The sequence below is a fragment of the Lepidochelys olivacea genome (assembly GCF_965140295.1).
Source record: "Lepidochelys olivacea isolate rLepOli2 genome assembly, chromosome: 8".
In the NCBI taxonomy this organism is placed as follows: domain Eukaryota; kingdom Metazoa; phylum Chordata; order Testudines; family Cheloniidae; genus Lepidochelys; species Lepidochelys olivacea.
The window spans coordinates 15,828,497-15,852,554 of NC_140418.1; the positions used below are offsets into that span (position 1 = coordinate 15,828,497).

Consider the following 24,058-nt stretch of genomic DNA (forward strand, 5'->3'; position numbering starts at 1 on the left):
TCAGAACTGAAGTGGTCATAATTTGGTTTTCAGTGAAATTTTTAGGAGTTGAGAATCACTCCTAGCCTCTCATTAGGCTGGCTTCTCTCCATTTTACAGTGTATTTCTATATGAAGCATTTATAGATAGGCCAATATACCATAGCAATGGGTTTTCTAATTAAGTGTTTGAATTTATTTCCTTAATTCCTCTCTTTATTGTGTGTTCAGAGTAAGCAGCTTGTCAATATACAAGAATAAGCCACTCTCTGCTTTTACTACTTAATCTGATTAATTATTCGGGGTATGAAGGGTAAAGCTTGATGGAAGTGTAGGAGTATGGGCTGTGTTTCAGTCACACTAAACGCACTACCTGTAAATAATCCATTTGAGTAATTCTCATGGAAAAGGAAAGACATATTTCAACGAGAGCTTTGTTGCTTTTGTTCAAATTCTGAAAAGTGCTCTGGTAGTAGCGGAGAGTGAGCATATGCATAATCATACCCTAGAGCTCCTGACATTACTATATTTTCGGTTTTGAATTATGCCCAATAAGGTGAGCATGGAGTGCCATAACAAGGGGAAGCTACAGTGTGGCTATTGTCCCCAGCTATATAAAAAACCTTATGCTTTATTCTACTACACATATTAATTTGTCTGCTGGATATCAGACTTTCAGAAACTGGGGTTTGAGTTTTCACATACAATTATCACTATGATTTTCAATTACCTCTAAAGAGAAAGCATCTTTCAGAGGATTACAGTAATATGACTGGGTACAGCTAGGTATTTCCTTTAGATGCCAGCAATCACAATACAGTTTAATCATTACCTTTCAGATCATATAACAGGACTTGTAAAAGAAAGCCAATTATCTGTTTTATAGTGTAAGACTGGAAGAAAATATGGAAATGCTAACTTGGGGGTTTAACCTGAGACACCTCTCTGGAAAATTTAGATTTAAAAAAAGCCAAGAAGCCCAAAGGGCATTTGGGACATTAGTCGTAACATGAAAACATTTTATATAAATATTTTTTAAAATATATTAAACTACTTTAAATACTCACTCTGCTCTCCTGTGCCAAAAGTAGACTGTTGAGACTCCTAAGGGAATAAAAAGTTACATAGGATTACTTCAAAAGGGAGCGTTAACTAATGATGAAAGTAAAGGCTGAGTCATACTGCCCCCTATACATTTAAAAGACTGCAGTGTATTAGGACTTAAGTAGAAGAGTGAAGCAAAAGCAAGGAATACGGGTACCGGATTGTTCCTCTGGGATCAAATTCCCTGCACCTACCCCAAAAGACATTCCAAACCCAAGCACATGGTCTTAGAACAGGGACTTACTTCACTAGGCCTGCCCCTATTCCCCTTCTACACCAGCCCATCTGTGTGTGCTGTCCCCCCCGTTACCCATGCAACTCAACACCTAATTTATGTACAATTATCTTAGCAGTGCTCACAAGTTAGGCCTGGTCCAGACTGGGAGGGGAAATTGATCTAAGTTACACAACTTCAGCTACGTGAATAATACGGTGAGTCGACAGCTGATACGCCCCCATCGAATCCGCCTACGCCTCTCGCTCTGGAGGAGTACCGGAGTTGACGGGAGAGCACTCTATTTATTGCGTCTAGACTAGACATGATAAATTGACCCCTGCTGGATTGATCACTGCCCCTCGATCCCAACAAGCCCTTAGACTAATTTGCTTATGTAAATTATATACCCAAATTATGGAAATCTAGCCTTGAAAATCAAGTCATGTTCATTCTAGCTTGGACATCAGCAGTAGAGACCCTGGCACCAGAAGCTGATTAGATTCCACAAAATCCAGCTCTCCCCCACACAGTAGTGCAAAGTCAATCCTGCTAAATGTAATTTAAAAAAAACAAAAGCTTGTTTTATAGTCCTTAAATAAACAGATCTGATTGAGTAGGTACAGGGAGCAGACTGCCGAATAAGAATGCCATATTTATATAGTCACCTTTTCTGACCATAACCTTGTTTCAATGCAGTCCAGCTTTGGCCCTAAAAATATGAAATAGCTGAAAATACATGACAACTTGAAATGCACTGCTTAGGAAATTGAATCTAGTATACTTAATTCAAATACTCTTCCATTAGTTTGCCAAGAAGAATCAAGTAATCAACCAACAGTGGGTTGTAACTTCTATAATAAGCCTGTAAACCAATCTCCCTAGCAATTGGCTCACTGAAGTGCTGTATGTACAAAATGGTACTCTAAACATTTTGAGCAAACAAGAGCTTTACACAACATGTTTAGATGTTCTTAAAAACCTTTAAAAACTTCTCAAATTTTTATTGTAGATGAGTAAGTTGTTGAAGCAGCAATACATAAAGGAGAGTTTTATTTCTTGGGAGTTCTTCACTGCAGGATATAAAGCTCACTGTGTTCTGCTAAAGACTTCCCTCTTCCTAAAGATAGCTTGTTTTATATGTTCTATTTTAAAAATTGCTTCTTTAATCAAAGAAAAGAGTAAAAATTTAAATTATCTCAAAATGAAGCCTTGTGACATCTTCCCAGCTTCAACAGATAACTACCAGATAAACTTTGGAAACATGCAAAAGGTTAAAGCAATGACGGATTTTTATATTTCACACTGACATACTGAATGTCAGAATGATTATCTGCTATTTGGTTTCTTTTTGCCTCCATGGCCAAAAGTAGCCAGCAGGCAAAAGTGGTAGGCTATCATTCAAAATGGAAGCCAGGATAGTAGGAAAATTATTACGCTGCCTAATTTCAATAACACTTGTAGATAACTACCATCCTGGGGTGGGCATACAAAAAGCAGTTTACATCTGTTTCTTCTAATGTACACATTGTGAATGCTATAAAAGAATGTCTGTGCAATTATCCATTTGTGTCACTTAAATATTTTTAAGTCACACCATAGCATACCCTGGGGGTGCACTTTGATTAAGATATATTTGGTTTTAAATCCATTTTCCAATAATCTATTTTGGTTTTGAACACATTTCACTTTAAGAAACTCAGACAAGCAAAAGCACAAGCTTACAGCTACAAAGTTATTTCCAGCAGTATCATCTCCCCTAGGGGACTACTTAGGAAGGGACAATTGAGAAACAATGGAGAGGAAGGAGACCATATTAATCTAATGGGAGTAACAGCAGACAGACTGGTCAGGACAGGCAATGAAGAGATTTAAGCAGGAAGCAAACTGCACTTAGACATAAAAAGCAGAGAGAGGGAAGACTGGATATAATATGGGCAGAATGGTAATGCAGGACTGAGGTAAGTTGCCAACTTGGCTCTAGTCCAGGTAGCAGTGACTAAAAGTGGTTGCCATTTGATGGCCGTTGGGTTCTATTTGAAATGAGACCACGGTCTCAATTCCACTTTCCATATTACTAACTTAACAGCAACACAATTAACCCTAATCAATGCCATTGCTGATACTCAGAGGTCAGTGACCGAATAAACTTGGAAACAAAACTCCGGTTCCCTTCCTTAGCCATCCCTCCTCTAGGTCACATCTGAGGTACTCCAGGGCAGAAGTTTACAATGCTGCCGTACTATTTGCTTTGTGGAGAGCAGACTTCAGTCTCAGACCTCATAATGAGCAACTTTCACCTGTACAAAAAATCCTTGGCTTTTAAGATGTTTGCGTGGTACGTGTCTATCTATGCACACACATACAGACAGACATTTTATATATAATACCAATATTCTGGCTTTGGAGTCTGACAGTCATCTGCAGGAAATCTACCTGAGGATGGAGCAGTAACCTCAGGCCTCAGACCATGGCTCAAACCAAATGACAGAGTGTACAATTTTCAAAAGTGACTTAAGTATTTAGAGTCCTAAGCTCCATCAAAAATTTTATCCAGATTTGTTACGAAAAAGATCTACACGGTAATCCTGTGAGGAAGCCAATTTCATGCAGCTTTGTTCTGGCTTAGGACCTGCTTTACCATTATTAAAATATGTTAAGGTAATACCAATAGGCCCAATCAGGAATCTGGGACCACCATTCTAGGCACAATTCACATAAAAAAAGACAGTCCTTCCCCTAACAATCTAAGTTGACATATTAGTCCACAGAAAAGTGCTTAAGTTTGTAGTTTGGCATGCGAGACACTCCAAGTGTTAGCACACAAATAGAATGCTGTGAAACCTAGCAGCATATTAATGTGAAGGAAGTACAGTTTCTGAAGAGATCAAGTCCTCTTAGGACAGTACAGCTTGATTAAAGTAAACTGCTGTTCTGTTTTTTTTTTTCTGCATTCCATTATGGTTTCAGGCTAAACAAACCCATGGATCACTAACTTGCTGGAATTCTTAAAAGATATTCCTGCCAAGAATGACAGGGGGTACAACATGGCAGAGGAAATTATAGACTTTGGATCTGCAGAGAGTATTTAACAGAGTTCCACATCTAAGATGCATAGTCATAGAATGAAAAAAGTTGGCTAAAAGTCAGAAGACATGGAGAAGCCATAAATGGAATTTTTTGCAAGCTGGTTTAAGAAACACAATCCAGGTTGATAAAGGTCCAAAAATGTGACCTGACTTTTTGTTCTTATACGTCAGCAAGGCCAAGTAATCTAATATAGCTTCTTTCCCCCACCCCATACAAATGATTCAATATATATGCTTGGGAGGAAAGTCAAGTCAAAGGCCCACAAGCCAAACAATTAATAAACAACCCTACAATAACAAATAGGCACATGTTAGCAAGGTAGAGAAAAAACATTCTGTAAAGAAACAGATTTCTTCAAGTATGTTGGGGTTATTACATACTAGTTTTGAATATTATGAAACTTAACTTAGTGTATTACTACTGGGTTGCCAATTTTGTATTACTCAGCAAATTAAGCTTGGATGAAATGTGTGCAAGCTTTTTAGATCTGTCATTACACTGACAAGATCATATAAGTACCAAAAGGGAACAAATAAGGAAATGATGAGACTCATTTCTGGATTTGCATCATGAAGTAAAACTAGGAATTGTTGTAGAATACTTTGTAAATTATCAGCTCACTGGATAGCAGCAAACAAGAACATACAGTACAAAGGAGAAAGACAGGTACAGGGCTGGCCCTAGGTTTGGGAGACCTGTGCAGGTCCCCCATTCTGTTCTCTACAGGGAGGATTGGACTCTGTTTGTGGGTATGTATTGACAGCAGGGGTGTGGAGGTGATGTCCATTGGTAGTCATGAGACCTGGCCAGAGCATTTTAGAGAAATATATTAGTAATTTTCACCACAGCTCAAGGCAGCTACATTAATCTTGGAGATTACATAAGAAGACAGTGCCATTCCCCACAAAAAAAAGCAAGTGATACAAGATGTTAAGAATGAAATAGATGAACATAAAAAACAATTGACAAAAATAAATTTCAAGTGAAATATACTTATAACTCAACTATTCTCTATCAGGGATCGAATTGGGTCATTCAGTGGGCTCTTACTTTCTTCTGGAGTCTGCCCGCAATGCTCCAAAATCTCAGCTTTCATTACAAAAAAATAAGTCTAGCCCTCAAGACTTTGAAGATTATTCAGTTAACATTATAAAGGTTATTTATGAAGTAACATTTGCTGAGCCTGTAAATACTGAAACAGTGCCAAGGGAAGAGCAGATTGCCCCAATCCATTTTAAGGGTGTGTTAACTCTGGAGCAGAATGATATTGCAATGTTCTTTCACTGTTGATCACACACAAGAAATGAGGGATAGATGTAAGATACAGGGATGTAAGAGCTGCACTGTCTTCTTCTAGTGATGCCTTGTTCTGGAAAGTGACACCGGGCTAACAAACATTCATTAATGTCTTTAAAAATCAGTATTTATAGTTCTAGAGTCAATGTTACCATGAGGGGAGGGGATAGAACAACCTTAACTCTATTCAGTTGGCTTTTTTAAGTGCTTAACTGTGCATTTCCATACTTTATATGTCCAAATTTCTTATAAGCTTAACCATACCTTCACATTCCCTGCATTTGTGATGCTTGACTTTGGAGATAATTACAGGATCCCTAGATGCTTTTAAGTTACTGACATGTATTCAGCCTTACGACAAGTTAATGTAGTTTTTATCTGGAAATTATATTTTCTTTTGTTTTTAATTTAAAATGTTATACATAAATACTAAAAGAGAATGTTACTGTGTGATATTTCCAATGATATGAAGATACGTACTATCAATTTAAAAAAAGGTTTTTTTAAACTTTCAAGGCCAGATCTACCAGTACATACCCCACTACAGACCAGTACAAAGCAACCAGAGTGTACTGCGCAGTTTCCCTTCTCCCTCTTGGATCCTATCCACATTCTCATGAGCGTGCGCACACACCAGTTTTCCCTTCCTTCCTTCCCTACTGAGCCGATCTGCTGCAATGAGTACTTTTTGAAAAGAACCTTTTAAGATTAATGGTCATGACAACAAAGCTCTTCGTAACAAAGTTTCTTCTTCAGCCCCTGCTGATGGAAAATAGCATTATTTACAGAAAAATCAATGAAAAACTGCTCTGTTTCAAAATGGCTGTCATTTCCCATTGTTCTCAATGGGACTGAAGCCACAGCAGCCAGATACTACTTCCCAATTTTGTTCCTTTCAGGAAGGTACAGCAGTTGAGTGAATGCAGATGGGGAAAAACAGATTTGTGCTCTTTACAGGGCTATCATGGGCACTGTTGCAAAGCCAAGATGCATTTTCAGACAAATGGTTAGTACCTATTTCAAACAAACCGCAAATGACAATGCACAGTTGAACTTAACAAGAGCTTTAAAATCCTGCAGTGCAAGTCTTGATCTTTAAAACTAGAGAAACTCCTTTTAATGTCACTCAATATTTAACTACTAAATAAATATAAAGTTAGGTTTGTCATTCACTAACCTTAGTTGGAAAAGGAAATTTTGAAGGTTCGGTTTTGCATGGTGTATGAATAGCAGTCAGAGGGGGAGGCCAAGAGTGGGTCATCTCCTGTAACCAAACCAAACAGCAAAGCCATTATATGTTAAGGTTAACAAATGTCACCTTTAAAAAGCTATACACACTTCTGTGAGAAATATTTTTACCTAAACCATTAGATGTAAAACCTAAGATTTAATATTAGAGACTAATTTGTTTTTTTTGGTTTACTATATCCATTTGACAGCATTTTGAGTATGCAGTTCCATTCTCTGCCTATATAATGCACACTTTTGCAGAGAAATCTGAAAATTCTTTAAAAAGAATGTTTGTCCATGAAAATGGACACTAAAATACATTCAATAAAGAAAATACATAGAACTGATAAGCTGCTTTTTGTTCTTCCAAAACTTTACCAGCAAGTTTAAAACAGGGACATCAATTTGTATCAATACTTAGTAAGAAGATCTAGGAAACTGAAGGGCACAACAGCAGTTGCAGCAGAAACTGGAATCCAAGTACTTTTCTCACTGATGATTTTTAGGAAGTCAGGTAATGTAAGTGGCGTTCTTGGAACACTGCTGATTCTCTTTCGTGCGCAGGCAAGTACTCCATTTTCCGCCTTTAGCAGTGTTTGTTTATTTAATGAATAAAGTCAAGAACAGGAAGAATAGACAACTTACTTTTAGAATTTCATCCACACAGGTCACGTCACCAGATGCTGATGCCTATAAATCAAAGTTCAGGATTAACTATTACATTTATACCTCAAGACTTCTCCCTCCGCCCCACCCCTTAACACACAGAATTTAAAGTTATACTTGTTTGTGGCCCAAGTCCTGATGATATTCATCCAGAATCAGTGAGAGAAGTAGCACTGCTAAACTAAAGAACCAGCAATAGTTTTAGGATCAGATATCTCCAAAATTGCAGAAATCCTAGATTTCCTAAAGCACAAAGCAGTCACATTTAGCAATGATACACAGAGATATCATAAAAATCATGTTATTCTAATCCCTTTCCTGTATCCCTCCCTTAAATATTACCAGGATTTTAACAAGCCAGTGTCGTACAAACATCTGAAAGTTTGGCTTCATTTATTTTTTAAACTATAAGTTCATGAGGCAAGTAAGTCACTGGCCACTATGTGAACCCAAGTGATTGAAAAAACATAATGGTAACCAATAACATGACTTTAGATCTGTTCTCTCATTAGCTGCATTATTAATTAGAGCATAATATGGTCTACTTACAGTTTTTGTACTTTAATAATTCCCTGTACCTCTGTCCTAATACATGTAGAGGGGGAGAGAGCTGCAATACTGCTTGTCTTAGTGTAAAATATAAATTACTCACACATTTGTGAATACTTGGCATAGATATCTTTCCTTATGCATGATTTTTAACCATGGCCAATATTTTTCTATATTGTATTTAGCCATTTATTTGGGATATCTAAAAGACTCCCAGCTATTGCTATTCAAGTAGCTAAGAGCAGATGCAATAGCATCTTATTAAAATAATTTTAAACTGTATTGATCCCCAATATGGCTGTGCAGTTGCAAGCAACCTATACTCAACACTCCAAGAGTAGCTAAACCACTAAAACAAGTTAAATATGCCCTATACAAAAAAAATATTGCTTACATTCTGAAACCTATTAAATTGTTTTTAAAAAACTGTAGGTAAATTACTACAGTTCAAAAGAGAATTTGGTTTATGCCACAATCTAACATAACCAAGAGTAAAATCCATTACATATGACTCATCAGAAAGAACAGGAGACCATAAAAGCTCCAATATGGTATGCAATTATGTAAAAACCATGACATGCACATTGGGGATGTAGAAGGAAATAAACAAAATTCTCCTTAAAATACAAAAGAAAAATGTGTGACTTCCCACTGACAAACTACAAAGTTGCTTCACTTTCCAATGAGAAGTCCTGTATTTTTATAGTAAGTTAATGGTAGTCATATACGCTGGGATTTTAAATGGCGCGCATAGAACATAGAGGTGGACAAACTATGGCCCGCAGTACCGTCCTGCCGGGCCCTTGAGCTCCCAGTCGGAGAGGCTAGCCCCCGGCCCCTCCCCCGCTGTCCCCCATCTGCCGCAGCCATGCCACCGCACTGCCAGTACTCTGGCCTACTGCTCCTGCCAGGCAGCGCGGGCAGCAAGCTCCTGCCACTCTGAGCAGCAGGGTAAGGGAGCAAGGAGGTTTAATAAGGAGCAGTGGGTTCTGGGGGGCAGCCAGGGGACAGGGAGCAGAAGGGGGGCTCGATGGGGGAGTCCCGGGGCAGGGGGTCCTGGGAGGGGGCAGTCAGGGGACAAGGAGCGAGGGGTTGGATGGGTCAGAAGTTCTGAGAGGGGCAGTCAGGGGGCGGAAAGTGGGAGGGATTGGATAGGGGTCGGGGCCAGGCTGTTTGGGGAGGCACAGCCTTCCCAACCCATCCCTCCATACAGTTTTGCACACCGATGTGGCCCTCGGGCAAAAAAGTTTGCCTGCCCCTGCTATAGAAGTTAGGCACCCAACTCCCTTAGGCACCTCTGAAAATCCCAGCCATGAATGCTGAAAAAAAATAAAACCCCAAACTCAGTACCAACTTACATCTAGTGGTTGAGAAGGTATTTTAAGCTTGGTTAGATGTGCTTTGCTGCTAGACTTCAGCTCACTCATGCTGTTGCTATGAGTCTGACTACTGTAGTGTTCAGAGGACAACTTTGGTTCCATAGACTCCTGTCCATCCATGGGCCTTACATAGGCAGTGGGCTTCTGCAACATTGAATTGGACTTGGACATTAGTGAAGGAGGAAAAGACTGGTTAGAGTGCTGTCCACTTGAAAATGAAGGTACACGGGAAGGTGAGTCCCAGTTGGCATCAGGATCCCGTGGAGATTTTGAACGCTGATGTTCCTTGCTATGATGATCACTTCCATGAGACCTGGAATGGCTGGAGCTCAATGAAGAAACAGCAGGTGGTTTTCCAGGGCTGGAAGAACGGGATTTGGAGTGTTCTGATCCGTGCTGGCTTTTTTTGCGGCTGCTGCTACTACCACCATATGAGTCACGGTCATGCCTCTGGCCACTGCCGCTAGTGTTATTGCCACCACTCCGCTGACTGCTATGTCCCGTTTGTAAACCTGAGGACCGTTTCTGCGATTGGGAAGAAGTGCTAGGTGCTGGTCCTACAGGAGTCCATTTGCTGCTCTGATGAGAGCTGGTACTGTGTCTCTGTTCACCAAAGAAACTTTGGTTTGATTTTTCATCAGGCGTTGATGGTACTGTTGGTTTGGGAATACCAACAAGCTTTTGTAGAGATCTGTCTCCTATAAGATCCTTCATTTCATCATAATTTCCAAGCATGCTCTGAATACGGTTAGACAGTTGATCTTCTTTGCTGGTCTGTGCAAAGTATAACAGAAATAGAAGATTAAAAATATATTTAAGAAGTATTTTTAAAATGAGATTCCTAAATCTAAGATATATACAACTTGGCTTAAGTAAGCTGACTTGACACAAAACTAGAGTAAAAAGAAAAGGAGTACCTGTGGCACCTTAGAGACTAACCAATTTATTTGAGCATAAGCTTTAGTGAGCTACAGCTCACTTCATCGGATGCAAACCCAAACTTCAGAATTAAGAACTTAGTTAGCATCCAAGACTATTTTGTTTAGCGTCCCAGTTTCGCCCTCTGTTCAATATTTTAATCCCTTTAAATTTAAATAAATAATTTATTAAATTTAATACATAAGTAGTAATAAATGAACTCTGCATACCAGTTCAGAGCAGAAAGAGGCTGAGATTTTTCAGTGTTGTCAAACAGAGTTAGGCACTCAGCTCCTATTGGTGACTGAGAATCCCAATGAAAATTTCTGTAGAAGTACTAAGTTATTCTCCTAATATACAAAGAACTATGTAGTTATTATTCCCTTCTGATTTCTAAAGCTAGTAATCTTATTTTTAAGATTTCACTCATCCTCTTAAAATTATTTTATCTTTACTCTCCCCCAGGTGTCTTCAAACTATACATATTTTATTCTTAAAGGCTGAAAAACCCACATAGTAAAAGACCAGTTGGCTGTGCACCACTAAGGAGCAGCCTTCAGTGGGCTAATATAACTAATAGCATATCCATAAAGCCTGATCAAGTTTAACATTAAATGCAGCTTCCTATTACCAAAAAATGGTAGCTAGTTTACAGATTAGTTTATGAAATATCATGGACTGAGTGCAGGGGGAAAAAAATGTAAATATTGTAATGGCAGAATCTTCCACCCAAACCAAGATCTATCTATCAAAAGTAGACCAGACAACTGACTGGCCAGAGAGCCTAATGCGTTGGGAACAATTAGAGGTTGGCACAAACAAAACCAACCTTATCCATTAGGCCAGTTCAGCTGTTTTAAATAACGACTGTTCAACTGCCAGACAGACAAGATGGGCTACTATATGCCATTTTCTATATTCAATGCCCCCTTCCAAACAGTCCTTCAAATCCCTCACTTAGCCAAGAACTTTCCATATAGTCCCTGGCTTTAAATCTCACATCATAGCCACCATTCTTTCAGCAGAGGATTGACTAGAAATTAACAGACAGCCTTACTGGCACAGCAGGAAAAGGGGGGGCGGGGGAGAGAGAAATCAACTAGGCCATCCTGTAGAGGCCCATGCATGCTTATTTTGATAGTTTGTGGGGAAATGGTCCAAAGTAGTTTAAGGAAGTAAGAAGCCAACAGTTAGAAAGAAAAATGTAATGGAAAGGTTTAAAGAGCCTTAATGCCACAGTTCCTTTTAAATTCTGCTATAATTGTATGGTAATAAACAATTTTTCCTTTAGTCATATGAACTAGGTAGGTTCTTCTGTTCAAAAAGCATCTTTTGTTCAAAGCCCTGAGCTAGGATCACAAAACTCTTCTAGAAGAGAGTTGTGGGGAAGTATTACTGGCCACACAAAAATGGCACTGGCACTTTTAAGAAAAGAATCTAGTAATTACTTATGCAGTTCTTACTTATGCACTTCTCAGCTTGGACAAGGAAAATGAACCACTTACATCACTTTTGTTTGTAGTCTGTTTCTAGTCAATTCCATTCATGCTCTAGCACAATTTTGCAGTATTCATTTATGAACACAGCAGTGGACATTTTATTTAAGTATCTTTCCAATAGAATTCTCTCTAGAATCTGGGCCAAAGTTGGGCTGTGTTTATCAAAGACATGAGTTCTATACAGTATAGCTTTAGGTTGACGATGAACAATTGTACCAGTGATATTACTCCTGCGGGAATTCTGCGTCACTGCATGTGTGCAGAATTCATGTCCCCTGCAGATTTCTTTGCTTACCTGCAGAAAAATGACTTTCTGACAGGGAAGCAAAGGGAAGCTGCAAGAGCAGTCGTGCACCACTCCCTAACTGCACAGGTACCTCATTTCAGGCACCCGGAGCAGGCAGTGGAGAGGTAAATCACTGCAGCCAGTGGCTCCTACCCTCAGCTGATTGGCTGGGCTGGAGACAGAAGAGGACGGGACACTCTCTTCCGCTGCAAGGAGTGGCTGTGGCTGGGGCTGTGACCCCCAGCTGCAGGAAGCTCAGCATTCTCCCCTGCTTCCTGCCCCCATCACTCCTCAGCTGCAAGGGAAGGGGTCACTGTATGGGGAGCTGCTCCCCCATCCACCTAACCCCATGCATCCGGACCTCCCATATCCGGACACCCCCCCCCAAGCCTCACCCCAGAACCCCCCTATCCTTTCATACGCAAACCCCACCACATTGAACCTCACCCCCTGCCTCCAACCCCCACCCCTGCACCCAGACCACCCCCACTGAACACCCTGCACTTAAACCCCCACCACCATACTGAGTCCCCACATCCAGATCAACATGCCACTGACCCTCAATTAGCTGCACCCAAACCCCTACCCCACCAATCCCCACTCCCCCAGCATCCTGACCCCCCTGCTGAGACACCCACACCCAGATTGCTCCACTGAGCCCCAAACACTTTCACCTGGAAGTTCCTGCAGAGTTCCATTGCCCCTGTACCTGGAAACCGCCCCTCTGCCCCCAAACAAGCCTCTGTGCATCCAGATCCCCCCACACCTAGGCCCTTCACTGAGTTGCCTGCACCCAGATTGTCCCACACAGAATCCTCTCACCCCACACCTGGATCTCCCCGACAGAGCCCCTCCACAATTGGATCCTGTCTGATTGAGCCAGCCTGCCCCACACCTGGTGCACCTTATGCAGAGGGGTAGGGCCCCAGGGATTTTCTGGGGCAGGCCCAGGCCTTCTGCTTGTCTGGGTCAGGTGCAGCCTCACTGCTGAGTCTGTGTTCCCGGGTGGGAAGGCTGCAGCGTGATCTCCCAGAGTGATGCTCCCCACTGCCATGCTGGAGCCTCTGCCTTTATTTATTGACAAATAAAATCTGCAAAATTTTAAAATATTGTGCGCAGAATTTAATTTTTTGGCACAGAATGCCCTCAGGAGTATGATATTAAGAACCTCAAATACCATCAGTAGACTAGATAGCAGGGGTTCAAAAAAAGCAATGCCATAACTAATCTTTCAGACTGAGGCTATTTCTGTAATAGCCCTTAAATGATGTTTACAGGGCGGTCTGCCCTAAAAAAGTTATACTGGTAGAACTATGTCAGTTAAGGGTGTGATTTTTGTTTTTACTGATACAGTTCTTCTTGTCCAACCCCTAACATGTGCAGTTATACCAATTCTGCTTACCAAAGTGGAATAAGCACTTATCTGCCAGCATAACTATGTCCGTACTAGGAGGCTTAACCACTTCAACTATAACAGTGAAATTAAAGCAGCAAAACTTTCTAATACAGACAAGCCCCAAGTCTCATTTCCTCACTCTACCAGAGGAGAGTAAATTGACTTTTTTTTTTTTTTTTTTTTAAAAAAGGTTCTTGAATAATAAAGAATTAAAATCATGGATGTCATCATCTTACCCTCCCAATATTAGTTTCTGCCTCCAGCACATAAATAGTGTTAGTCTATAGGTATTGAGTGTGGCCTAAATAGATCCTTAGGAGAGAATCTAGTGGGGGTTTAAAGTCATGGGTAGGGACTTTAAAAAGTTCGTAAAGAAAAGAAACCTGGTTACACCAAACCCTGAATTAGGCTCACAATAGTCAATGAATTTTAAGGAACCTGGCTATATTAAACTGTAAGAACCCCAGGCTATTAAGCAGTTTTGCATTTAAAACCAACCTGCTAGTCAAACATCCTATTCCTGGGTTTACCTGTAGCTAGTGTACTGTAGATGAATGTTAGTATGCTTAAAAAAAAAGCTAGCCACCATAACAGATCTGACCAACACTTGAAATGTTTTGGGTGGCTGGAACAAATTCAGAAGAAAACTGAAAAGTTAGCTGAAGTTTCATTATTCCTTTCAGCACATCCTTTCAATTAAAGCAGTGTCTTTATTCTTGAGTGATATTTTGAGCATCTATTAGTCCTGCTACCTAGTAACCATCCATCGTCACTTTCAAGCTCTGCTTCTTATCACTGTCACAAGAACTGGGCACTAGAAAAATTCACGTAAAAAAGACTAGAAACCAAATAATTGAAAATATGGCTTTTGCCACAAAGAACTGCATTTTTTATAATAGCATAAACTCACAACTTTATATGGTTCAGCAAAGAGAGGAGAGTTAGGTGGAAAGACTTCTTCGCCCTGTTGAATTTCTTGATTTCGCCTTTCCCTTTCTTTCATACGCAGCACATTCCGGTCTTCACGGTTCATGTTGCTATGAACAAAAACATAATTTCTGATCACAGAATGGAAATGAAGGATGAAAGTGAACAGAGCTAGTTCCATTGAATGCAGTTTGCCAACAGAATGGTTCAATTGAAGAATCCCCTTATGACAGTAGGAGATATCCAAAATTGAAAAGAAGTTTAATTAAAAACAGCTGGCATCTGTATTTGCTATAACCTGCAGTCAGCAATTAGCTTATATCTGTAAAACTGGTAGAGCTTAGGCAACGATCAAAAATGGAAAAATTCACACAGAATTCATAGGTGAACGAATCCCTACTCCTCCAAACCATTTCACCTGCATAATTAAAGTTAGAATAGTCTGGTTTAAAAAAAGAAGTATCCATTTGCCATTCACTGTTAAAAGCTTCCACCACTTTTTCCTCTTTATATCCCCTGACTGTTCCCCCATTCAGTATACAACCCCCACCCACACTCCATCCCTTCCCATGTCCAATGCTTGGCCTCTACTTTTGCTCTACCTTATTTTGCTTTGTTTTTGTCCCCAACACAGCTTCTTTGGTGTCCATCCTCTATCGTAGTTAGACCTCAGCTTTGCTCTTGTTTCTAGGTTCCCTAAAAAACGACATTTCTGCTCTAAATACATATTTCAGCAAACACCTCAATTACAGCAATATTGCAGCCTCTCATCCACTGTCCTGTCGTACAGTCAGGAACTACTGATCAGTATGGGTTAAGAAACTGGAAGATTTCTCTTTTTTAAAGAAAAGTTTACTGAAATCTGACTTAGGAGATGTCTGCTTCAACTGACACACTGCTTTAATTATAAGCAATAAGGCCAAATTTTAAAAAAGGATGTCTAAAAAGTGTCTCTCTGAACTTGAGAAAGCATCAAGACAAAGTAATTAGGGAAACAAGATTATGAATAGGATGGTACTAGTAGTGGTGTTTGTGTGTACTATTCTTCTGCACCGTCATAAGTGTAAATCAACATTCAGTTGTTTATGCAGCACCACATGTGCAAGGTGTTTACACAAAGAAGAAATTAGTGTCCCTGAAAGATGCTACAGTCTAAATAAGATGAAACAAAATAAAAGGTTACATTAATTCAAGAGACCATTATTTGACTGTTTAGACAACTGCTCAATTATTTTCAAAATGTTTGCTGAAGTATTCTATTTGAAATCTACATGATAAAACAGTTACTCTATTCTAAATAAATGAGTAGTCTTCTTCAATTTCTATTACTCAGCCTTTTAAATAGTTACTTCAGCTTACTTTCACTGTAATTTTTCTTGTCTGTATTTAGCTTCATTCTGATTGTCTCATACTCTAAGTTAGTATAATGAACTTTAAGAGATGCTGAAAAGTAGATTACGGCCAAAATATAGTTTTAAGCAATATTAGTGGAAATATTCAATTTAAAAAGAAAACTAACAGACAGGTTTTGGTTTTACTTAAGTATTTTCCAGCAGTGTCTACAACGTAAACAGAATAAGAGTGTTCCGTTCAGGCCATGTCTTGATGGGCAAAAATGATGTTTCTTAATTGTGTTAGCTTAACACCAGTCTACAAAATTGTCAGCTAGAAAACCTTTGAATGTACTATTCTGCATCTTCAGGAATGTTAACATGAATAAAAAGCCCTGATAAGCTAAAGTGATTGAAAGTCATTCATCTGTTCTTCAAGTCTGAGCCCTATAAAAACTGGCACCTGGAAAGTGAACCTGACTAGTTCACTTTGATTGTCCAAACAGACTGAATGGCAAAAAATAAACAAATTTTCTTAAAATGGTTACTAATTTAAGTTTTTGTGATAAAGGAAAGATAAGGATTCTTTAATTTAAAAAACCACAAAACACATATGATACACGGAACCTGGAAAATTCATTTCAACTTGACCATGGATACAGAACTGAGAGATAAGATCCTTCTTTGGGCTAGTATCCTGTCTTCCTATAAAAAGTATTGAAACAAAAAGATATTATAGACACAATATGAATCTCAGACTTAATTATACAGACTGTTCAGTTAAAAGTCACCTAGAACAGCTGCATTTAACTTCTGTGACTGTTGACTATAAAATGTAAATTTTGATTAAGCCTTTCAGCTTTACTTTTTGTTCCTCCTCCTAGAATACTTTATCTATATGGGTAATCTAGGCATATCTAGAAGACATACAATTACTAGAGTTTAGAAGCATATAAAGTTTAATTAACATTTAAAGAGACTTAACATTTGCAGCTATTTAAAAATATGGTGTAATGTTCACAATGTAATAATGAGAAACAAATTTTGATCAGCAATAACTTTTACAAATGAAGACCTGGAGCACCTTCCAACCTTACATTAATAATCAGGACTATCCAAACTAATGGAAATACTCTTCTTACTGCACTGAGGGACTGCAATGTGTGCAACAACTTCACATAAAAGACAGTAAAGATGGAAACCTTGGTTTGGGAACTGAGTTCAGTCAGGGGAAACACTGGAGTTAAACTGGCTCTCTCAGCTCACACTACTAGACCTATGGAGAAGAGGTAATTAGAAATATTAGACAAGCTACCTGAATGTCTCCCTTCCACTAATCCCCATCTTAAACATTATAGTAAAAGAAAAAATTCTTCACAGGTGGTCATTTGGATTGTATTTGTTTCACTGAAGCCAAGAATTTAAAAGGGATCAGATTAAATCTTCAGAGCTTCCAGTGACTAACAGCCATTAAAATCATTATAAGTTTGCATACGGTAATTATGTTAACAGATTAATTTAAGGGGTTGTTGGTTTGGTGGATTTTCATAACTATGTAAGTTATCCCAGACAGCTCCCTGGCTGAAGAAATGGGCAGGTACTATACAGCTATAAGATGGTCACCTGAGAGAAACCAGATGCAGGTCTATGCTCAAACAAAAATAGTAAACAGCAAAGGTACTTTAAAAAGCAAATGACAAAGGTATGTCTATTAAAATCAGTACTGCTACTAATTAACTGGTTTTGCAAACTCCTTTAGGTTAAGGCTTTTACAGCTACATTATAATTCTCAGTGAATTTTTTTTAAACCAGTTAAACTATGAATGTTTAATTTTGATGAAAGGCATCCTACACAGATGGTTCATTAAGTTTTTAACAACCAAAAGTGATTCTCCGGAGGCGGGGGGGGGGCGCGGGGGGGGAGAGGGAGAAGAGAAATTACACTAACAAAGCACATTAATAGACATCACATGAAACCCAAAAAAACCACTGACTAAATACTGAATCCAGCTATGTCCAGTTGTTGGGTTTGGGTTTTATGTTAAAAAGAAACTGTTTTAAGCTGAAACCTATTACCAGCTGTTTTTTTGTTTGGTTGTTTTTTTAAAGAAAAAGGAGTTGGACCGCACATTTCCAACACCCAGATCATCCTTATTGCCACCCCACCCTCTCACTGAACATCTTATCTCTCATTTTCCCAGTCCTCCTTAGCGTGAGATGGGTATGGCTTCACTGCAGTTACTCCAGGTGATTGTTAAGCCAGGGTCTGAGCACACAGGTTAGGCTAGTCTGGGTCTGAGCAGTTATACTGCAAAGCCCTACCCAAGTTATTATGTTTTTACTGGTACAGTACTCCCCCTGTGTCTCGTTAGGACTTCTGGGAGCATATCCCATGGTTCTGTGCAATCCAGTATGCTAAGCTGCCCAATGAATTGTGGGAGAATGTGGTCCCTTCTGGGGATACAAGGGGAACTGTGGACATTCACTGCAGGACTATCATCACACAAGTGCTTTAGCCCCAGTCCTTACTGCACAGTGAACAGGTTACCAGCCCAAGCGAAAGCCCCCAGGTTCTAACCCACAACCCCTCATAAGCTAGCTAGCACAGGTTGAAAGTATCACTAAACTCAGGTAAGAGGTTTATGTGTGGGGATGGGAAGGGGAATTAGGGCAATACCTGTTAAACAGTCCAGAGTAATGCTGTAGTGAAGACATACCCTACGAAAAGCCAAATCAACTGAGGCAATGCAACTGTCACAAGAAGATGGACTTATTTCACAAAGCTGTGGTTACAGTGATCATCATTAAGTTATGACAGTGGTATCTGAGGTTCCAGAGTTTTCCCCTATACTTAAAAGTAGAAATAACTGTGATAACTCCGTATGTTCTACTGACAAGAGATATAAGGTGGTAAGGTAATATCTTTTATTGGACCAACTTCTGCTGAGAGAGAGAGTGAGCGATGCTTTCGAGCCACACAGAGCTCTTCCTCAGGTCTATAAAAGGTACTCAGTGTCACAACTAGATACGTCAAACAGATAGAATATGTGCTAACTACTTATGCTAAACTCTCTATTTGATCTTGTACTTTTATAGACCTGAGGAAGAGCTCTGTGTAGCTCAAAGCTTCTCTCTCTCACCAACAGAAGTTGGTCCAATAAAAGATATTACTTCACCCCCTTGTTTCTTTAATATCCTGGAACCCACACAGCTGCAACACTGGAAACAACAACAGATATGTTGACTTTCTAGATTTGTGATTTCTGTATGCTCAAACTTTCCTCTAAATTAAACTTAAAATATAAAGACAGAATGGGGGGAGGGATAGTGGTTTGAGCATTGGCCTGCTAAACCCAGGGTTGTGAGTTCAATCCTTGAGGGGGCCATTTAGGGATCTGGGGCAAAAATTAGGGATTGGTCCTGCTTTGAGCAGGAGCTTGGACTAGATGATCTCCTGAGGTCCCTTCCAACCCTGATATTCTATTATTCTATGAATTATAAAATCATCATGAGAATAGTGAAGTGAGTGTTACTTAAATCCCTGCTGCCTGGTTATAAAGAGAACCATTTCCTCTTGTATCAGTACTTAATAATAAATGTATTGTATGAGAAATATACTAGAGACAATGGTGAGGAAGCAGGGTACACACTTATTCTGAAAAGGTTTGGCAGTTATTTCTTTCCACTGGCTCATGGTACTCCAGGCAGCCAACTAAAGACAGCTATGCAAAGCAAGTCAGAGTAACCCATCTGAATCTCAAGTGGTGCAAAGTCTTCGAGGCTTTCATCTTTCACTAAACAATGAACAGTTGTTTTTATTAACCACACATCTTAAATCTGACAGGAATAAAGTGAAGACAAGGAAGCAGGCACCCTTTTCTCCCAATTATTACTGGCAACATGGTGAAAGGGGATGGATCACTTGATGATTACCTGTTCTGTTCATTCCATTCCTTCTGGGGCACCTGGTATTGGCCACTGTCGGAAGAAGGATACTGGGCTAGATGGACCTTTGGTCTGACCCAGTATGGCTGTTCTTATGAAAGACATCAAGATAAAGAAATCTCTTTTTAGGTGTATGTCTAGGGATAGGCTTAACATCCTTTCTTCTCACCATGTCCCCCCCTACTCAACAATCAAAGAGATCGAAGAGTTCATGAATTCAGAATCCATCCCTTCATAAATTCATCATGCTCCCTCACTGACAGCAGCATTGCTCAGTCTTCTTAGACCCATTAAAGCAACAAAGACACAGCTGCCAAAACTGGGTGCCCAAATAATCCTACACACACAGCGTTACATACAGAAAAATACTCCCAACTCCAACTTTTCAACAAGGTATTAGTGGGTCTTCAAAGCAAGTCTACAACACCTTTGCCTCATATCCTCCAAAAAGTACTCATTTGCAGTCAAGGGTTTCTATTTTCTAAAACTAGTTTCATAAAGTAAGAGATTAAGCAATAGCCATTCATTTATTCAGTGCTGCTTGTTTGGCTGTGATGAAACATTTAGCCATGAACGATAAACAGTCTTTAGAGAATACACATGTCTAGCTCTTCATGTTGGACATACCCAATTTCATCAACTATATTAGACATTTTTCACTATATTTCAAACAGAAAAGTAGAAAATTCTGTCCTTTTTCTCAATACTCAAGATGTAGAAAGACACCCCAGAACCCTGTAGTTTACACTTTAGAGGCCCACTTTGTTTTCACAAATTATTTACATGGACACAGAAGAAAAAAACCCAGAAAAAACTGGAATCACTTTTTGTATTTCATTGACAGCCCAGTAGATTAATGATCACACAAGTGCTCCCATGGCTTAACACTGGAAGTGTAACAACTTACTACAAAACTTGCCACCAAGGTCTTTGCATAGGCTAAAATGCTACAATGTATGAGCTTACAAAACAATTGCTCCCACACTGAAGAACCGAAAAGATCTGCAAAACCCATAAAAGAGGATATATTCTAGAGTAGCCAGGATAAAGAGTACTACAAATGCTACAGAAAACGGATAGCCAATAGCTATATTAATTTGCTATCATAGAGTATGTCTACACTGCAATTAGACCATGGCTGGCCTATGCTACCTGACTTGGGCTAAGGGGCTGTTTAATTGTGATGTAGACGTTTGGGCTTGGGCTGAAGCCCAAGCTCTGAGACCCTCCCACCATGCAGGATCCTAGAGCCCAGGTCTACACTGCAATTAAATAGCCCCTTAGCCAGAGTCAGCTGGCATGGGCCAGTCGCATATTTTTAATTGCAGTGTAGACATACCCCGTGAAACCGTCTCTCCTTCCACAACCCACCAAGCAACAGTGTTTGATGGAAAGGTGATGGTGCCCTAGGTGAAGCAAATTTAGTGGATGGTGCTCAACTGTAGATCTCCTTCAGAGATCAAAGACTGAGCCCAACTCTTGACATTTTCAAAGAATGTGAAAAAGCTGGTTTGCATCAAGAGCCTTTCCTCAGTAATTATGCTGAAGAACAAGCCAACATTATTTCATAGACGCAGGAGAGTGAAATAGAAATAACTCCATCTGACACAAAGAAGAAAAGTATGGTTTAACAGACCAGTCTAAAGCAATCTGGTTTTTTGTATCTGGCTCCTACCTACTACAGTGATGGATTCCATGAGTGAGTAAAAAAGATTTTAAAAGGTGACTAAAGTGACCTCTCTGCATATGACTTCATTGCACTGGAAATGCAAGGTATGCATAGGTAAAACAAAATCTTGGCAAATTACTGCAAGATGGATTCAATTAAATAGGTATTAAAGTTAAAATTTAGTTTGAAACTACTGTATTTCTATTTTCTCAGCCAGGAAAAAAAACCAGTAAGTAAAACACTCCCTTTCATTGTGAAAGGGAAGGTGTATTGTACGCAAAGCAGCTTTGCACAATGTAGTGTGTACACCTAGAAAACTTTATCTAAAGTACACAGACAAGTACTGACAGGAAGTCACAGACAGAAAAGGAAGATTTGGGCTCCTCTGAACCCACCCATTTTTACAGATTGAGGGTTTGTTTTTTGTGCCTGTGTGTTTTTTTAAATACCCATTAAAATACTTATAGGAGCAAAGTTATCCTATGAAGATCCGACACTTGGTTAAAAATATTATGACCTTCACAAATAAGTAAAAGGTTATTAAAACTGGTAACTAAAACTGCAGCAAGACCAAGTAACTAAGAACCAGAGATAAATTACAGAGAACTCTGAAAATATTGTTACATATGGTTAAAGCTGCAGGAAAAGTCAATGTTGCTAACTTTGCAAAGAACAAAATACCCCTTTTATTTCCACATTCCTTTCCTCGTATTTCTTAACGAAAGGGCTGCAGTTTTCTTTAAGCTGATAAATATAGAAGCTGTATTCCAAGTAGGGGGGGGAAATCTTATTTGAATTGGGATACCTCCAACTATGAGCTTTATTTGCTCTACAAGGAAAGAATTTACTATACCAAATAAGTTCTTAAGTTATAACTCAAGGATCGCAGTAAATTCATGATTACACACATGCAGAGAGACCATACTCACACTTGGTCATAAGAGGACCTGAGCCCATAAATTCACTTTGATGAGGGAGAAGAAACACTCCTCTTTTTACTTAACCTCCACCTCTAACAAGGAGGGATCTCCCCTTCCATAAATATCTTTGGGGAAAAATATATTAGCGAAGCAAAACACAGGCTACTTCAGCAGCAAAACCCTGAATATGAAGGCATCTAATATTTGTTCTACATTATCCCTCATGTGAAAGGAACTAAAACTGTACATTCCACCATGAGATTGGCATCTAATAAATAAAGAGTTGGAGGCAAACACATTGATCAAAATGTTGATAATTACAACATGCTGTGATCTTGTCAGCACTCAAGATAAGCAGGGTTGGGCCTGGTCAATATTTGAATGAGAAGCTTCCAAGGAACAAAGAAGTGGTGATTCACTGTGTGGTGCTTTTCCCTCCAAGTTAACTCTGAACCAATATTCCAGAATGGTAAAAGGATATACTGTAATGCTGGAGACGCTCACTCCTAGAGGAGACAGAGTGGTCCTGAGCACTTTTGGCCAAGTAAAGGTTGCAGGAGCAGGGTATTCATTCTTGTGCCCTAGCCAAATTAGTTTGGGTTATTACATCCTGCTCTGTAGTTTCAACTGGATGTGGTATGCTTCACTTCCTTCCCTTAACCATTGTATAGTATTACTGTGCACTATTAAACAGCTACCATTTTTACCCCAGAAACCACTGCATCTCAGTGGTGGATGAAGTGATCTTTGTACATAATTTATCATACAACCCATTTGTAAAGGGTTCTTGGATTATTTAGAAAAAAGGAGGCCACAAATATACTACTACTTTTATTAAGCCAGTAATTCAGACTTGAAATATATATTCTAACATGTTGAAGACTAATGATGTTCTAAGCAAGGATTACACTTTGACCTAACTGTAGGAAATTAAAAACCATTAAAAATCTGATGGGGGGGGGAGAAGAGTCAAATTATGGGGCAACTCCAGCAGCACCAGAGTTAAGGCTGCAACATGGTTTCTGTTTAAAGGCAACTTGTCAATCTTCACCCAAAAATGCACATAAAAATGTTTAATACAGTGGTATGTCCATATAGAATTTATGGTGCAAATTTGATGTAGTTTGCTCCAGGGGTTCCCAATATACATGTCACCCACCAAAATTCTTAAAATCAGAAAATTATCACCTTGTGCAGGTGTTAGGGGAGAGAGGAGGCAGCAGTGGCTCCACAAATAAATCTCACTGAGGCATCAGCTTGATACCTGGTGCTCAGTACCAAGAACAAGCTCTAAAAATTAAACAGTTATATACAGCAGTTCATTCTTGGCTCTGCAGGCTGAGACTCCTCAACTGAGCTAGTAGCCCTGAGAGCAACTGGTAGCCATATTCCTGAGAGCAGCTGGCACTGGTTCTCATTCCTCTCACTGCCTCCTCCAAATGAAACAATCCCACAGCTATGAGCTTTGCTCTTCTGTCTGCTCCCTGTCCCTTGGTATGTTTGTGGGGCAGGCAGAGAAAACAGTTGCATGGCTCCCGAGAATAGGGTTCCTAGCTTTGCACTTCCTGCAAGAGGAGCAGCAGAGACATTCGCAGTCCCTCAACTGACAGTTCCTCCTTTACCCTTTGTCCATTCAAGCTTAAGAGATGCCATGAAGGAAC

The 24,058-nt window shown here is 39.5% G+C and overlaps 1 protein-coding gene across 5 annotated transcripts in view; it reads right to left on the minus strand.

Moving 5' to 3' along the window:
* Positions 1-24,058, minus strand: part of AFF4 (ALF transcription elongation factor 4) — a gene marked incomplete at its 3' end in the record, with an annotated part of 73,134 nt that overhangs the window by 30,244 nt on the left and 18,832 nt on the right. For 3 of the 5 annotated variants that reach the window (XM_084637528.1, XM_084637526.1, XM_084637530.1), the window contains exons 2-7: positions 15,135-15,228; positions 14,516-14,642; positions 9,486-10,280; positions 7,558-7,602; positions 6,860-6,946; positions 1,046-1,082 (exon numbers count right to left, since the gene is read on the minus strand). In XM_084637528.1, coding sequence (XP_084493654.1) covers positions 1,046-1,082; positions 6,860-6,946; positions 7,558-7,602; positions 9,486-10,280; positions 14,516-14,638 — 1,087 coding nt within the window. In that variant the 5' untranslated portion in view covers positions 14,639-14,642; positions 15,135-15,228. The remainder of the gene's footprint in view (positions 1-1,045; positions 1,083-6,859; positions 6,947-7,557; positions 7,603-9,485; positions 10,281-14,515; positions 14,643-15,134; positions 15,229-24,058) is intronic. The other 2 variants (XM_084637527.1, XM_084637529.1) reach the window with 2 other exon arrangements.